Below are 18,795 nucleotides of genomic sequence, written 5' to 3' on the forward strand. Positions count from 1 at the left end.
GTTGCGCACAGAATGATGGTGAGCAACACACTTAGTGAGCACACTTAGTATATTATCAGGAAAACCTCCTTCCCTCTGCAAATAATTTTTGCTCTCTGCCATATTTGCATTTGAGATAAGGAATCTGTTTAATTCCAATGATCTCAGCATACGAGACTTTGAGTATGCCCCAGCCATTAACTTCCACTTCCTTGCCATTGAATAGGTTAATAAATGTTTTCTGCATTGCATGTTTAAGATACAAACAATTTTCATCCTAATTGCAACGGTCTGTGCTCTTGCCCTTTTGCTTGTCCAACTGCATCAAGAGAAGGTCAAGTCAGAGGACCCCCCCTAACAAAGAGCATGATAGTTAACTTCTGCTTCTCTTATTTTGATTTTATTCTTCAGGGAATGGGGAAAAAAAGGCATAAGAAGTCATACTACTGACATTTTCTGCCAAATTCTGTACACCCCGAGAGTGGTCAACCTGTCTTCATAATTGAACTTAGTTTTCATTAGTGAATGAGCTAATAATCTTACAAGATTCTGTTTTAGCATTTCATTGCTCCATACAAAATGTTGATTTTTTTTTTAATGTTAAATAGTAAAGCACTTGTTGATGCTACAGCTTGCATGGGTGCAAGTTCCATTTCTGGATTCCCATTGAAATATACTTCCTGTTTTCTCAGGAGTAAATGTATCCATAGCATTCCATCTTGGAAACTGTAGAAAAGTTTGGTAGAGTCTAAAATGTAATAACACACTGAGTGAATTATACCCTTTCATTTTTTGGACTCACTTTTGGGACACTAGGAATGGAAAGAAAATATTGCATGTACATGTAGGAGTGAAGGTTTGTAATAAGGCATTTTTCTCGGACCAAATGCTTAATGTCTCCATCTTGGATGCTGAAGATGAGGCACACAGAGTGATATGGCAGAGCTTTTGAGCACATGCAGATGCTCAAGTCTCCTGCTGAAACCAAGATTCTTTACTTGGGGCTCATAAGTCCACAGTTTGGGTTTCACTTTGCCTGGCCAGCCCTTCCTGGTCAACTTTATCTGTGGGCTTTGTCCTCTCTTGGTTTCTAGTTTTATGGGATTACTTGACTTCTGATAATATTTCAATTTGTGTATCAAAAAACAAAATAAACATGAAATGCCATCACTGTGCACAGCTATAAGCACCAGCCCAGCTCCACCACTAATGCAGACATAGCGGCAGGCTTCTCCCTAGAGAAACCAGCCATAAACATAGTTCCTTCCACAGCAAGAAGCCCATTCAAGAAGGAAAACAAGGTCTGAATTTCCCCTTATTTTCCATCTGTCATGCCAAATATCCCACTTGCTGACTTCTCAAGAAAAGCATGGGGGGATAAGTAAATCCGTGAAGTAGCTCCAGTGACTTCACAGGAATTATGTCATGGATAAATCTACTACATCCCTAGTTACAAATGCTGACCTAGGAAAAGAAAGGAAAAACATGGAAATGCTAAATATATATATATATAATATTAACTAACAGTAGTCTCTGATCTTCATTATAATGATCACATATGGAATTAATAGAACTGATGGTGGCTTGACTTCTCATTTCATCTACTGTTCTGCTGATGTTCTGCACTGCAGTATCTTTAGATACACTGTGATGGTTTTAAACCTGAGAAGTACAAACACCCCAAACCAGCCTTTAGCTGAGCGTTTTCCTGTTAATCACTCTTCACACATAGCTGAAGTCTCAGGGTAGCTGTTTGCACAGAGTAGCAGCTAATGGTGGATCCCAGTTCCCTTTCATACCCACATAAGATATGGGAGACACTGCCTAAATGCTGTAATGGTGTCATCACATGTTTGTGTTCCTCATAAACAATTTTCAGACACAGGCCTCCTTGTTTTCCAGATTAACATATGCTCTTTCCTTTACACAGTCATTCAAGCTACTCATCTCAGAGTTGCTTCCTAGGGAGTATGTTCAGTGAAGTTGGCTGAGCTCATGTTTAGGGGACAACTGATACTACATCCACAGGAGCCAAAGGGTTTGTTGTGGTGTGAAGGGCAGAAAGGCTGCTGTAGTTAAATGCTGAGCTGCTTTCTTCCACTGAGCACAGCTGCAGCAATCCCTTCAGCAGCAGGATGGTTGAGAAGGGGTCACAAGAGACTTGAAAAAGAAAGTCATTGCTATTGCTTCAAAGTAGTTATTGGGCAGTCCTTCCCTGACATGATGTTGTTTTATTCCCTGTCAAAGATAGCAGTCACGGATGTCTTGTTTGGCTGCACGCTTCATTTGAGCAATCTTTGCCCGAGGATTTTGCACTTGGTAGCCCAGGAGTTGGCTGTGGTGCTCCCTGACCTTGTAGCTCAGGACTGATCAGCCTGTGTCTTTGGGTGCAGGTAGTTAATTATTTCAAATGAAGCATCCAAATCCCAGCACTGCAACATGAGCAGCAGTGAGGCTGGTTTAGAGTCCTAACAACAACAAAGAAGCTAGAAAAGGCTGGTGGGGGTGTGTGACCGTTTGAACTGCCAAAGCCCTCCTATGCCATGCTTGTCTTGCCTTGTCCTGTGTACAGTGACTCCCTTACCAAAGAGCCATCGCTATCACCTGCCTTTCAGTTACTCCTAGGGCACCTCTCACCTTCAGCTTTCACTGTTTCAGAGCTTCAGACCAGAATGGGCAAGCAAACACAAAACAGACTCCAGCACAACCTTAAAACGTCCACTGGACTCAAGTCCACTAGTGTGAGAATTGTCTGTAGTTGGTTTTGCAGCTTACCACATCATAATTGCATTTCTTTTGACCAGTGCCCTACCTGACCAGAAGTCACATCAAATGAAGGGCTGGTCTGAAGGATGGTTATCTCCAACAAAACATCAGTTCTTGACTATCCCATGGTATGGCTACTAGGTGTGGACTTGAAAAATCTAAGGTTGTACCACAGCCAAGAAGGATGGTAATTATTAGGGCAATAAAAGGGTAGATGTTTAAAAAAAATTAAATTCTGTTCCACAAATGGCTCTTGAAGCTTCCTTAATTCCTTTTCAATTCCTTTGCCCCCTCAGCCTCCCCCCATCCATTGCTTTGCTTTGCTTTGCTTTGCTTTGCAGTTTAGGAGCAATTTGCTCCTACATGGAAGTGTAAATGTCTGCCTTTGACAGAAGGAAATTGCTGATTCAGTGCATAGATTTCAGTAGTGGATGATTTTGATTCTCTAGAGCTTGCAGTGATGACAGATGCAGCAGAAACCTTGCATAAAGCTGTTCTGAAACAGCTGTCAGGTCCATAGACTTGCTAATCAAGTCGCAGTGAAAGTGCTAAACTTCTCACTCCTCAAGTATATCAGGTTTGGTGCTAGACTTCTAAATGGATTACCCACATTTTTTGCATTCTCTTAGGCCTTTACAGTGCAAGATGCTGCAAAATAAAAGGATTTTGTGGCTTCTTTCTGGAAGGGAAAATGACTATTTCTATGTTGTATTGCCATGACCATGAGTAAAGCTGGGTATCCCTTGTTCTCACAATGAGATTTTTTGTATGGAGCTGAAAGCTGCATCAGAGTATTGATTTTTTTGTTGATTTTTAAATGTTTCAGATATGTTTACTTAGGAGGCAAGCATTCCTGGGTGTTGTCAGCAGAGCTAGCTCATAGTCTGATGGACAGAGCACTGACAGGCGTTGCACTCATGCTGGGTTCTTATCAAAATTCTCAGTGTACTTGCCCACAAAATGTACTGTTTTCACTAGTGTGCTGAACTACAATCATGTTTTTGGTGCCAGTATGGCAGTCCAGGCTGTTCTGCACTGTCCTACTTCTTCCCTGCAGACCTCTGGTCCCAGGACAGTTTGTCTCAACACTTAAAAAAGTTCTTGTTATCCAGGTTTACCCTGGATCAAGGGTGGACACATAATTGTATTTGTCAAACTAGCCAAGGCATAGGATGATAGCATTTGTGCCAGCTTTATGTTTTTATACTGGCTTTACACTTGCCCTGGGAGGAGGCGTTATCTGACCTGGCAGAAAGCGTGAGGTGTACAGGCAATGATACCTCATCTGGCATAAAACCTGTCAGTACAAAATTAAGTCATCATTTTTCTTTATTTGAATTGGCAGTGTGAGTTCATTCTGGATTGGCACTTTCATCATGTGTCTGGCAACACTTCTGACAGAGTATTAACAGCCCTAAAGCAGGATTTACTGAGTTGTAGGACCACAAACTTACTGTTTGAGCTTACTCCGATGAAAACATAGGGAGCTACTGGGTGGTGGTTTCCACCAGATCTCAGAATGCTCTTACCCAGAGCAGTTTTGTAGTTAAGAGCAATTTCCTCCCACGTGAAAAAAAACACCCTCAGAATTCCTGTCTGACCAATAAACCCCACCCCAATACAGAAAATCCATGGATTAAAGTTCATATGTAACTTGTGACACACACTACTCTAAATGAAACCTTTTGTGTATAGGGCAAAAAGAATCCTTTTGTGATGTATAAAGTCAACAAGGTATAAATCACTATTTTGTTTGTTCTGTTGCTAGACATGCTGAACAAGAAATCACCATCAGACATGTGAAATTTTCCCATTAATCCTACTGGAGAGTAAATCCCAGAGTTTCTGGACCATAAAAAAGTGTTTAACATGTTCCACGGGCTAAAACTTACTGTTCTCCTAGTTGCAGTAAAGATGATGTTATGTGTTAGCTTGAATACTTGAATTAAATGACTTTGTGAAACTTCTGCTTTTCTCTTTGTGATTTTAAAATAGAGTGGCTTAAAAACATAACATTGCTTCCAAAGAATAGAAGGCACTGGCTAAAAGTTTGGTCTTTCAATACCCCGGTTTGCCACTGAATGCGTGGTGTAAACACACACTCTTACCCCCAGTTTCGGCAAAGCACTTTCCTTTTGTTTCAGACTCAGCACACTCTGCTGAATGAGGTAATGCCTATGTGTTCTAGGCCAGGAATGTATTCAGATTGGGCACTGAAACAGGGTAGGAGGATAATACCTGCTCTTTGGTAAACACAGGGTGAACTTCATTTAAGTTTCCAGATTGTTGTGCTCGAAGGAAAGAATTAGGACTGCATGTTAGAACACAAAAAATCACTGTCAGTTTAGCGACCAATTCAAAGATTCACAAAGGCACTCTCAGATGCATTCAAAACACGGTTATGTGTGCATTTCAAATTGTCTTGTGACAAAATTGCAACAATTTAAATGAGTCATTTAAACTCTACCCTGTCCTCAATACTGTTTATAAATTCATTCATTTAGAAGCAGGTGTTGAAGCAGGTTTCCTAAGGTAGATGCTGAAAGGACCCTGCTTCTCCCTCAGCTATTGCAACGCTCTGAAAACTAAAGAACCCTCTGCACAGTGATCATGAAAACATGCACCTGTTTCATTAAAGAAAGGTCCCTTCCATTCCTGATACTACAGATCAGAATAAGGTTCTTTAGACAGAGTCAGACAAGCATAATTTTCAGAAGTACATTAAATAGTATTTATTGAGTTTTAATCTCATGGGCAAAGCTATAATTTCAGTCCCAGCTATTCACACTGTGGCACTGAGCTCTCCTGTTCTTTCACCCATTCAACAAATGAACATCATAAAGAGGGGGCTTGAATAAAAACTCTGCACTCGAAGTTTTGAAAACAGGAAACAAACTGAAGCCTTGCTCTCATTCACAAATAAATTTGCCTTCTTGATTAAACATAGTATGTTTTTATGGAAGAACAGACTTGTCCTCCTGATGTTTTGTAGAGATACAGGATGGTTGATTTGAAGTAAAGTAAAACTATGGAGAATACAGAGAGCTTTTCCATACTAACACAGTTGACAGCTGGACGGTTAATGCAGACTTCAGACTGCAAAAGACTCCTCACAAGAGGGAGAGATGCTACCAAATATCTGCTTGGGAAAGGCCCCTCTTCTTGTGAAGCCTTTGTGTCTGGGACTGATTCTGTGCATGCATACAGTAAACAACCCGCCTGTAAAATCTTATGCCAGTTTGTTTTCATTTTCAGCATGGTGACCCTTCTGCATAGTAAAAAAAGGCATTACATAATATACACAAATACATATTTACAGAATAAATGGCAAAAGAGGAAACTGGATACAGCAACGTTTATATCCAGGCATTAACAAACAAAATCCCTTGTGTTGATTCAGGGATTATTCACAGTTCCTTCTTGTTTTGCAAATGAGACCCAGAAGGCTCACTAAGAAACAGATGCTTGCTGTCCTTTAAACCATGGTCATGACCTTCAGAGAAGCAGGTTGGAATCTCCTGATCTTCTTCTTTAGTGCCTTTGAAGCTTTGATGCGACAGATTTTGGGCACTGGGGGAAGAGGCTTGGAAGAGGCCTGGACAGTCCCCGATTGTTTGACAGAACCTTCAGGCCAAATCAGCTCACTTTCATCCCCTTCATCATAGTCCAGGGCAAGGCTGCTACTGTTACTGCTGCCATCTGAATCACTTTCACTGGACTCACTGTCCCCGAAACGGTTAGTTGTGAAATCACTGACCTCCCCTTCGCTGGTTTCTGCAATGGTGGAGTGAAAGAGGGAAGCACACTCTGCAGAGTACTCTGAGTGGTCTGATTCGCTTTTGGCATAAGCTCCATTGCGCTGACTCTTGGAGCGAGCCCTCATACTGACAGTGCGCAGGACACCAGCTCTCCTTGCTGGCTGCCTTGGAGCTCCCAGGCCAAACCCACTAGAGATGCTGGCCAAGTGGACCTTGGCAGAGATCTCTCCCGTGGACTGCCACTTGCGCTGTTTCTTCTTGTTGGCTGAGTCTACACAAGCTACTTCGAGGGAATACAGTGCACTGGCAGAGGCTCTGCAGATCTCTGGCCTGGATGGCACAGTGGGGAGCCTGACCTGCACAGGGAACAGGCTAGACTCTGAGCATGACCTGCCAGTCACATCACCAGAATACGAAGGTCTCCTCACAAGGCTCTTCATTCCGTGTGGTCTTTGGGGTTGATTCCACTCAGCAGGCAGCCTGGCAGCCGCATGGGACCCTCTGCCCTTCTCCATGCAAAATGTTTGCTTCCCAGACCGTAATACCTTTTCACTGTTCCGCCTCTTTATCTTCACTGCCTTTGTTTTGGAGCTGGCAAACTTGACCCGGACTTGGTGGGATTCTGCGGGGACGAACTGAGCGTGAACAAACTCACTTCGTGCCGCTCGCTCATGACCCCCAGTGTTAGCCAATTTGGTACTGCCAGACCGTTTGAGAGGATGCTTTCTGGGTGGGTTGGCTTTAGTGTTCCAGTTGCCCAGGCTGGAGTCCTCCTGGCACAGCTGTGAGCTGGATGAACTGTGCTCCAGGCTGCTCTCTGTTGCTTCTGCCAAAGGAGAGCCCCTTGATGCTGACTTGGCAGGATAACAACTATTCACAGCTGATGGCTCTGTGTCAGGCCGAGTGGATGGCTGCTCTTCATTCACACAGTGCATGGTGTCCTGCTGCTTGGCACATTCCCCCTCCAGCACCTCTCTCTGCAGCTTCCCTTCAGCTTTGTTACTTTCCAGAGAACTTACTTGTTTTTCCAGCTGGCTACTGCTGCTGTTAATTTTCACTCCACCAGTGCTGGGGGTTATAATGAGTCTCTGGTGCATTGTGGCTGGCTGGCTCTTTGTTGAAACCCACTCATTGGCATCAGACCGATTGTTCCCTTTGCATCTTGTCAGCTGCAGCAATTTATTGATGTAGCCCCCTGGCTTGGCCTCAGTAGTTGGCCTAGTCCTAATTAAGCTGGGACCTGTCACACTAGGCATGGGTTTGCTCGGAGGAGCTTGGAGGTCTGCTTCTGGCGATGTCCCCACCAGGGAGAAAAGGGGACTTTGTAGAGCCACCGCATGGAGGGGGCTTGGATAAGGATATACATCAACACCATTCTTGGAGACTAAGTCATTCTGGAATTTGGGGTCCATGCTGAGCAAGTGCATGTCTCCATCATGGTACAGAGGCAACACAGATTTGGGATCTGTCTCTTTCTGAAATCTTTTGTCTGAAGGAATGAGTCTTTCCAAGTCACCTACACAGTGGATGAAAATAAATAACCTAATTAAATCACAGACAATTACAGTCACACTGCTTATGCTAAAAGTGCCATTTCAGAGATGTGCTAGCTTTTACTAAAATGAGTTGCATGAATGAATAAAATTGTTTCAGTCCTCCAAGATCACTGAATTACTTCAAGGCTTTTATTCACCTGAGCATAACAAAGATTAGAATGCCATTTAATACAGTAATAAAATTCATGCCTTTAGCTTGGGAGCACGCTGTGCTCTTGTGTGAAGCAAGGCTGTTCCATCCATACAAGTCATCCGAGAGAGCACTATGGTACCATGTTACCTCTGGCACCAAAAGCACTGGAAACATCTGCAGTTAGCTTGCATTTCTCTGTACAACAGTGCAGAATTCAGTGCCAACAAATCCTCAACTGATTTCCTGACTGTTTCATACTACCAGGAGACCCAACCATCAAATCCAACCACGTACTTCACTCTCAGTGATTATTTCTGTCCTGTGACAGAATCTTTTTGGCATTTTTTGCAATGTCCTACATAAGGTGCTTACCAACCTGGTACAGCAAAAGTTAAAATGATGATTTTTCAAACAACATGTTTTCATAATGAAAATTCCTTGGGAAATTGTTAGTAGTGCGTACAGGTACTCTCTTGTGCAAACAAATTAGGAGAGGTCAAAAGAATGCTGTGCTTGCAGTGTCTCAGCAAGCTTTCTGCTGTTGTCTATGCGGACAAGCTAAGGAATAGGAAAGAGAATCTTCTTCCTCTCTCCTAATGACGCTTTTCTGAAGTAACATCTTGCCTTGATCCCCATAATATGGTTAACTTTGAGACAACTGTTTCTTCACAAATACACCCACTACTATGCTACTACTAAAATCTTTGGTTGTAGCCTGGAAGGAGGGAGGTGGTGGAAGAAAGGGCTGAAGGAGGTTTGTAGCCTCACTCCTGCACTCCTACTTAGCATCAGCTATTTGTTTTTCTGCTAGTCTACCTCCATATCCAGGGGGTCTTAGCAAAATGTTGCAAGGCAGTAAAGTTTCTGATGGAACAGTAAGTCTGTAATCTGAACATGGAAGCCACAGATCACTAAGCTCAGTTCCATACCTAGCTGCTGAGAGGCCTTGAGAAGACTTTGGTTTTATGCTATCACTTACCACCATTGTTTCATGTGTGTCTGAAAGACGGGTGCAGAATAGGTGGTCTTTGCTTCAGTTCCAAGCAAACCTGAGCTATCTCAGGTCAAAAAACTGAGAGACTGACTCTAGAGGGACATAGTACTTGAAACGATGTTTGCTATGGCTTCCCTGTTTCTATAATGGAAGTCACACATTTGGTTGGGTTACCATATGAAGCACACTAACACGAGGCCATGAAAGGACCCATGTAGTATGCAGTGATATGGCATCACTTCAGAGATGGGTATGAATGGACTGGTCTGTTTTGTCTGAAGGTATGACGCAAATGCACAGTTGATCCACTGTAGGGCTCATAAATGGTTCCTCGATAGTCAGTTAGCTTTTGTGTCTGTTATCTGCAACTGTTCACAGTGAATTATGAAAAAAACAAACAAACAAAAACAGTTTGAGTCCACATCAATCTGTATATATGATAATCTTACAACAGATTGAGGAAAGAGGCACTGTGTCTCTTTCTGCTTAGATTTCTATAAAATCCTTCTCAGTACAATGCATTACCTCTAATTTACAATTCACCTCACGTTTTTCATACACCCCTGCACCTTCACACAAAGTATTTCAAACACTGCAATTTTCCTGATTTCACAAGGAGGTAGAAAAAATTGTATCTTAACATTAACTTTTCAATTTTATCTTAGGCACTTAAATATTTTTCCATTTTTAAATATGTATGTCCTTATATTTGTTACTGTTTCAAAGCATCTGAGCATGGACTGAAGCAAAAATTGGACAGCAAATGGTTTGGCTCTTCAACTAATTCTCAATGTGTGTACTGAAAATAAGTGCTCTGTATTGATTATATAGTGGTATATTAGGTCCTACAAGTAACAACCAGGATTCTGCCCTTTTCTTGAATGAGAAACCAGTTCTGCAGTTGATTACCTGTGGAAACTGGCCTTGGTCGGGACCTGGCAGGAGTCCCAGAAATGTCTGTGCTAGCTGGAATTCGGCATCCATCACTGACACAGGTTCCCTGCTGTTGGAAGCTGGTGGTGTGAACAGTAGTTTCATCTGCAGACTTGGGTCGATAATCAAACACACTGAGCCTTGCTTTAGGGTGTTGAGAGCTGGGCAAGAGACTGGTGTGGGAGGAGGAGATGGACTCACTGTACACAGAGGTACAAGAATTGGAGAGTGAGCAAGAACCACCGTCACTCAGGTCATAGAAGCCTGCAATTAAAACAAATAGGAAGATATTTCTCACTTACAGCAACTAAACATGCTCTGTAGAAGAAAACCGCAAAGAAAAAATAAATCTTCATTTGCTATGTGCCACAGGCCTAAATTTACAATCATTTATTTGGGTAGCTTCAGAAAAGATATACTCTAATTCAATCATCTTTTTTATTGGGCTTCTGCTTATTTATTTAGGGCCCAAGCCAGCTTGGCCAGCACATGCATGCATAGTTCTGAGGGTGGAATAGGGTGAAGTGCAGCACCATCACACCCAGTTCTTCACTGGAGAATGTCTTTGGGGACTATTAAGCAACTGGTATAAAATAGGACCATCTTACACTGTTGTAACTTGTGCTAGGTACATACAAGCATAGCTTGGATGATAAAGCAAAATAAAACTGGTCTGTGATCAGAAGTGCCAAGTCTATGATAGCTGGAATGTATAAGGGCACAGAATGGATGCTCTCTTCCCTCTCCAGGTCTTGCTATCATTGCCAATTAATTACAGAAGTATTGATAATGTTTTTCATAAATACAGGAGTTTTTATTATTCCTCTTTATATAAAGGAAGATGCTTCCTTTCGAACTGTGTGTATGTGCCTAAGCGCACAGCTCCTGAACTTACACACTCAACATGAACTTGCACTTTTTATGCCCACTGTTAAGTACCAGACTTCAAATCCATATGCTGTAAATAAATGAAAAAATCGATTTCCTCATCTCACTGAAGACTTCAGGCATTTCAAAATTCTGTTTAAAAAGAAGTATTCCTATTGTCCCAGATTAGATAACTGGTTTTAACACACATCCTAACTGTACAAGTCTGCAGAACAGCTCTCTCTGGCAATCAGACCAGACATTTGAAACTCAAATCTCTTTCTGCCCATAAAAGCTTAAGTCAGCAAACTACTTGGGTAATTTTTCCCAGCATCTATAGTAGAGCTGTTTCATTTCTAACATCCATTTGGCCAGTGCACTGCAGTGGTAGTGATTTTCAAAGCCACAGGATCCTTCTTGCATTCAAGCAGAGCAATGACATGGCTGTTGGTCCCCTTCACGTCTACTAAGTACTCCAGCTACTTTGCCAGCAGTCATCCTGCACTGCACAAGGTAATTCTATCCCCTCCTTTCATTTGTGGCTAAAATGTCTACTTTAAAGTTGAAACAAAAAAAATAACAAACCAAACCAAACCAAACCACACAACAAAAAAGAAAGGGGGCAAACAAACACATCAGGGGGCACCCAGCTCAAACTGCAACAGTACTGTTTGAATTAAATAAGCAATTTTGCAGGAAAATTCCCACCAGTTCTGTGAGTTAGCTTTTTGCCAGAGGACTACTCTCCACCTCAGCCATGGGTCACCATTTCTGGCCAAACAATAGAGTTTTGCTTAGCAGTTGATACTTTTCAGTTCTCCTAGCACCACAGACCTGTGAATAAATAACCATGTGAACATTACCTGAGCTGGGTCGGCTGTCACTATCCAAGTATTCACTAGAGGTCTTACTGACATCCAATTTCAGCTCACTTATTCGCTGGTCTAGCTGATCCAGGTGGCTTTTCAAGCCGACATCCTGTCTCCTCAAACGAGACTAATTTCCAAGTCGAGGGAAAAAGAAGGAAATTAAGAATAATCACAGTTAGAATCTCAGTGGCAGCATATGAATTCAGACCATCTGTGCTGGACAGTTTTGCTCTTGTGAAGTATTTTGCTTAGCTAGGGTCTGCTGAAACTGGCTTATGGTAATGAGAATGACATAAAGGACAAATACAAAATACCGTGTTTCTCAGTATATATTGTCTTCTGCCCAGCAGAACATGTTCTCAAAGCTTTTCATACTGATCTGGTTGGAGATGTCCATGCTCAGTGCAGGGGAATAGGACAAGATGACCTTCAAAGGTCCCTTCTGACCCAATGCATTTTATGCGTCTGTGAACATGCTTATTTTAACCTTTGGGGTTTTGTTACACCTGTGACAGGAACCGTATCTTTAAAGAGGATGGCAATCTTTTAACTAACTATCATATTAACATATGCACTGCATTTTGCCATACACTGTCTCTGAGCAGAAGATGACAGAAATGTTATGGATTGTCTGCATGAACTCTGTGATGCCACCTGATGAGAAGAAACCGCTGTATGTAAAGCTATTTTATTGCCACACAAAGTAATGACAGTGTGCCAATTTCTTTAAAGCCCCTCCCTGATTTGATGACATATCATTATAGCTGAAAGATTGTATTTCATTAATTGTGACATCTATTTTGCTAAAGACTTCTTTGCATGTTTTGTGGCTAGATACTTCCACACATTTTATGCAAGAAAATAGTATGTGAATGCTGCTGTGAAAATTACTATATTTTAAAAGAATGGTGTTTCAAGCTTCTGAACAGTACTTCAGAAGCCTGAAACACGGTCCTTTGCCTACTGCAATTAGTGATTGGGATGATTTGATGTAACAGCTCCTGCAGTTGTTCCCCCAGTATTTATCCCATCAGCTTGGTGAGGCAGATGGTTAAGTGTTAGGTACCAGCCAAAGAACCACAGTTGGTTTCTACCACAAACTTCTCATATGGTACTTGGCAAATTATCTAGCCCTAGTTGCTATTTAGGCAGCTTCTAATCATATCACACCTCACAATCCCTCCAACAGCATGTCAGAGAAAGGTAGCCTCTTGAAGCTGGCTGTAAAGCTGTGTGTGCAGCCATTGGGGAGCTGGGTTTCCGTCCAGTCATGGCAAGAAAAATATGACTAAGATTTTTCTTTATGTGTATGTTTCAGATTTAAAAATACAAGTTGCAGTTGTAGCAGCATTTCCAGCATCAAATATGAAAAATTATAATCTATGTCCCTTGAACTAATTAAACTATCTGCAAAACTAAATAATGTGTGGAACATCAGTATGTATACATTTCAAACTCCACTTTCCTTGCATTTGGATTATTCATCTTTTGGTATCTGCATTTCTAGGTTTCTCCACAGCTATAAATACTATAAGCAAGGAAAGCTACATGATTAGAAACTGTGAAAAACAGAAAAAAATATAGATGCCTTGAGTCTCACAAGACAACCGTTACAGCTGGTGATGCTGCTGAGTAGAATAAAAAGATATTTCGACCATGTTTTATGGAGAACTGAAGGAACTTAGAAGACACAAGAAATAAAGCTTCTTTTTTTGTTAGTGTCACACATCTAGAAAGGTTTAAGTTCAAGAAGCTCCTTACTGCTTCCTAGTAAAACTCATTTCATGTTCCATATAAACAAAAAGGAAGACCTAGACAACAAATGAGATTTTCTATCCTATCTGAATGATGCATGCTCTCCTCTGTACTGCTTCAATTTCTTTATGGTGAAAAAGGAAAAATATGCTTTCCCTCCTTCAATCTATTCAGGAAATTGCAAGGTTTTGTTTTCATGGCTGGAATTAATTGCTTAATGATTAATGTTTCGCCAGCCAATCCCTCAATCTGTGGTTTCTGATTAATGACAGAGAGGCCACAAGGCTCTCACGTATTCAAAGATTATTTATTATACCTCTAGGTTCTGTCTGTGCTTTCACAGCATTTTAAGCAACACACACAATTTACATTATCTTTTTAACCCTTTGGTGTCACAAACCACTGGGCTTTCATCTTTCCAGTAGACTTCATAACTTTGACCTTATAGTCAGGTCAAAGATGAGAAATATTCCTCATTTGGAAAAAGATGACTTTTCCTACCTGTTTGTTTAAAGTTCTTATTGTTCTAATAACTGCCAATGCAGCACTTAGAACAATAAGCCCTAAACACACTCTTTCTCAGTTCACACCATGAATTTTACATGAGACAAAAACTTGTAGGTGAAACCATCTGTTTGCTTTGGGCAATGCAGCTGTGAAGACTTCCGTACACTGCACAATACTGGAAACAGACTTTCCAAATCAACTTGTACTCCGGATAATCTACGGTTTTAGGGAGCCAAATCCGAGGTATCAGAATACCATTCTTTTTCCACAAGGAAGAATACTCTCCAAAAAGTAGGTTCCTTTAAGTCAACACAATTTGGTACCCCAAATCAAAGCACCTGATCTAGTGTGAAGTGTCCCATGGCAGGGGGGTTGGAATTAGATTATCCTTGAAGTCCCTTCCAAACCTAACAATTCTATGATTCTAAAACCTACTATTCATGACTAACTATTCTTCTCACCTATTACTCTCTATTCAGTTAAAGGGGTGGTTGACATCTCTTGGTTGTAGATTAGCACCTGAACAACTTCATTAATCCAACTGTATTTTGGAATGGACAAAAATGGCATTAGTCATATCTAGTTTTGCACAACTTATATCTATTCACTCCTAGTGCCCCTTCTCACATTTTGGTAACATCATAAGCCACCTGAAAACTTGCAAACCAGTATCATCAGATTCAAATCTAATTCTCTAATTTCTATAAATATGTTCTCTGAGGAAACAGCTGAGAAAAATACAGCTGCAGCCTTAAATATCCAACTACTTTGACAGTAAAAATGTCATAGATTTATTTCTTTGTTTCAGCTTGTCTTTGCATCTCTTTCCTCTATGTTACCATGATACAGTTCAGTCAAGAAACTAATTTAGCACCTTTAGGACTTGCAGTACCATTTAACTCTGCTTTTCTTCTGATATAGAAAGTTTATTCTGTCTGCACTGTACTTGCAGCTGCCAGACACTGGCTGTAGCAAAAATGGACATGACTGCTAGGGGCAGCAGAAAGCCTGCAGCCCTGGTGCCTATAGGAGACTGCTGGAGAGGCCAGCTGCTGGCTGTTGCTGGTACGTTGTTGGCAAAGAGACTAGGGTACTGGAGCAGTATTCACACATGGTCCCTACAGCATTTGATAGCTCTGCTCTACCCATTGCGAATAACAGCACTGGACTCCTTAAGAGTACTGCCTGTGCTCTTCTATTTCTCACCTTAACATTATAGGAGTAGCCTGGCTTGACTCTATCTGCCTTGGTTCCATTGCTGAGATGCTTTGCCAGCTGATACAGCTTTTCCTTTTCTTGTTGCAAGGACTAAATTTTTTAATTTAGAGTTAAGCTATGACCAAACTAAAGCCCAGAGCTACAGCCCTACTTGAAACTTGGATCAACATACACTGCAAGGCAAAGATGCATTTAAGTTGTTAATGAGTTTCTCAATCTGAAAGTTTATAGAGCAGTGATTACATACTTTATTGGCCATGGGCCAAGAATGACAACGAAGATGGAATACTCCCTGAGCAATGCTGTGCCTTGCATTTGCTGTTGTTTTCATTTTTTATGTGATTTGCCATGATCACGAACAGCATTTTCAAGTTTTTTTGAGTGCTCATGAGTCATCAAGAAACAGCTCTCAGGCAGTGGTTGTGGAGTTTCTAGGATCTGTGGACTACTTCTAACAGGACCATTAAAACCCTGGTTTCAACTGGGTTTACTTTGCCATTAAGCAGCTCACATATATGGCTGCAATTTACAGGGAAAAATCCAGTAAAGGTAGCAGGTATGCCAACCTGAAAAGCTTCCAGCATCCATGGGTCGGTATTGGAAGAATCACTACTTTAAGCATTGCACAACTGCAGTTTTGCTGAAGAACCTGCACCTAGATTTATATAGTCCTGACTCATCCCTCTTGAGCTTTACAAATGCTTCCTTCTCAGGCACCCCTAGAAGCCATGTTTCCCATAATTGCACTGGCACCTACTGGTGAAATCCATCCCACTCCAGCAGTGCACTGCGTTGTTCTCCTCCTCCTGAATCCTGCATTTTAGGACAGCAATAAAAGGCAATTTTCTATTTCCCTTTTAATGGCTAATGTCTCCCCATGGTCTTAAAAAGACTTGTGAGGTGCCAGTAAAGGCCTGACAAGGTAGTCTTCTATTTTCATATTTTATTTGATAAATATATAAACAAACAAGCAATTAAAGTGCTACAGCTTGCATGAAAAAAAAAAGCAGTCACTATGGTCAGAGGTCATTGGGTGTTTCTGTTAATCCAGCAGCCCCAAAGAGGCAATAAATGCCTTCTATTCTTTTGCTTAGTTAAAAAGAAAAGAAAGAAAGAAGAAGAAGAAATAAAGTAGCACCATTAGTTAAAATTATCAATGACAGGCAATCAAGTGGTTGGCAGTTCACTTATCGTGATTAAAGTGAAAAAATAAAAGATGCAGGATATGCTTGGTGCTGTGTTTTCACATGTGGTGGCAGGTTTCTCTGAAGGTTAAAGCCAGTTTTACTCTGAGATGCTACCTGATAAAGCTGCCTACAGGGAGTGAATAACTGTGCTGTTTTCACACCTGATTGATAACCGATAGCCAAGCCTTGGCCAATAGAGGGAAACGGCTGTGAATTAAGTCTGAGCTTACTGAAGTGTGTAATTGCCCATACTAGAGATTAAAGCAGTTGTCTCATCTACGAAAACTCATTTCAGTGGCAATTCGTAATTTTTTCTCTTTCACAAAAACCGCGTGCAAGCAGCTAGTTTAACACTTCAAATACAAGACCTGGCATCCTGCTACTCTTCCTTTCCATCATGAAATCTGTGGCAAGGCCAAAGTACTCCTGTCCCACAAACCCTTTCCTGGCAGACTAACTCGCACTGGCACACGAGCGCGCGGGCACAGTAGCTGTAGGCACACATAGGTGCGGGCACACCTATGTGCGTGAGCAAGCATGCTCACATCGACGCCCTGGGCGCTTAGTCTATTTATGCGTATCTCACTCTGAGTATCTCTTGATCTCCTATTCAAAAGGCTACTGCAATTAAGGGGTGAGTGCTCACAAGCGTGATACATGTATTACTTAAGTTAATCATTTCCTACTCCCCGGCTCCGATGAATGAGCAGTGCCGGGTAACAACTTCTCCACGCTGTGCCTGGCACAGAGCCCTCTACCAACACTTGGCATTTCGGATCGGTAATACGCGCTCAGGTGAGCTGTGCCTGAGACACGACGCGACCCGTTATAACGGCTGCAAACAGCCGCTGGTGAGCCGGTGAGCCGGGAGCAACCCGGGGCAGCAGTTGCAGCTCACTGCCTGCTCTCGGCCCCGAAACGGCGCCGGCGGCTCCCGAAGGGCAGCCCAGTGCCAGGCAGCCCGGTGCGGAGCGGCCTGCCGGCGTTCCACTCCACGCGCTCTCCCTCAGCACCGCGGCCCCACAGGGCCCCTGCAGGCGGGAAGCGGGCCCCGGGGGCAGCGGGGCATCCCGTCTCTTACCAGCTGCTCCTTCAGGGCGGTGAGGGTGGCCTCCAGCCGGTGTTCTTTGCTCTGGGCAGACAGGGGCTGGTCGCTTCCGCCCGCCGCCGGCCGCTGCGACATGGCCAGGGCGGCCCGCACCAGCTCCCGCTGCTTCTCCCGCAGCACCTGGAGCTCCTGGAGACCAGCCAGGGCCGCCTGCAGCCTCTCACCCACTCGGCCGCGATCCCAGCCGCCCGGCCGCGGGGTGCTCAGCAACATCGTCAAAGCTGGGCCGCGACACTGGCCATGGCAATGGGGCAGCGGGGAGACGGCGGGGTGGCTCCCGCCCTGGGCCGTGCCTGTGTCAACGGCCGCCAGCCCCTCTCTGCTGCTGGCACCCGAGTGAAGCAGATCTGCAGCAGCTCCGGCAGTTTTGGAGAAGAGGTGGGGACGGGGGCGGGAGAGGGAGGGAAGGCAAGAGGGCTGCGGCGCCGGCTGAGGGCTGTGCTGGGGCCACCTCTCGGGGTGGATACGAGCGGAGCAGAGCCAGTGCCCGCGCGGGGGCGGCCCCTGCCTGCCCCGAGGGCAACCCTCGCCCGCTCCCCGCCCCGGCGGCGGAGAAGCGCGGGGTGCCCGCCGACTGCCCGCCCTCCGCCGGCGGTGATTGCGGCCGACGAGCCAGCCCGCAGCATCGGGGCGAGCCTGCCCGTCCCGGTCGCGAATGAGCCGACGGTATGCTGCGAACACAGAATCCGGCTCCGTTGTCGTGCTGCAGACGCATGCAAATGAAATGTTGCGGGGATGTGGTGCGCTGAGCGCTCGCAGGTATAACGTTCCCCTCACAAAAACGTGGCGCTTGTAACTCCATCTTTTCCTTGCTTTGTTGGCGTTCCTGACAGGCACAGCGCTGGCAGTCCTCTTTCTTTCCGTAACCAACCCAACTGGGATCTAATCACAGATGTTCGCTTTCTGGTACTGAATTGTCGATTGTCACTTTGGAAGCAAGACAGAGACCTGCTTTGCGAGGTCGACGTGTGGCTCAGTCCCCCCAGTAATCATTTGAAGGGCTCAAAATTTACTATAAATAGGACATGGCTGTCATGGAGAGCGAAGGCTATGGTCTAACCAAGATTGGCTACCAAGAGATGTCTGTTTAAAGGTACCAAGGCAGGAAGCTGCAGCTCTTTATCAAGTAGTGTTTTGCAGGCAACAAAGCCAGGGTAGTCGGGTC

General features: G+C 43.5%; 1 protein-coding gene across 1 annotated transcript; it reads right to left on the reverse strand.

The window, feature by feature from the left end:
- Positions 1 to 5,449: 5,449 nt before the first annotated feature.
- Positions 5,450 to 18,432, reverse strand: DACT2 (dishevelled binding antagonist of beta catenin 2). Its single transcript, XM_054162291.1, is given in 7 exon segments — positions 5,450 to 8,019; positions 10,096 to 10,383; positions 11,850 to 11,982; positions 17,604 to 17,965; positions 17,968 to 18,088; positions 18,090 to 18,120; positions 18,122 to 18,432. Coding segments are annotated over 7 exon segments (3,045 nt in total). The 3' UTR covers positions 5,450 to 6,220.
- Between the last annotated feature and the right edge of the window lie 363 nt (positions 18,433 to 18,795).

The sequence above is a fragment of the Dryobates pubescens genome, chromosome 6 (assembly GCF_014839835.1).
Source record: "Dryobates pubescens isolate bDryPub1 chromosome 6, bDryPub1.pri, whole genome shotgun sequence".
In the NCBI taxonomy this organism is placed as follows: Eukaryota; Metazoa; Chordata; class Aves; order Piciformes; family Picidae; genus Dryobates; species Dryobates pubescens.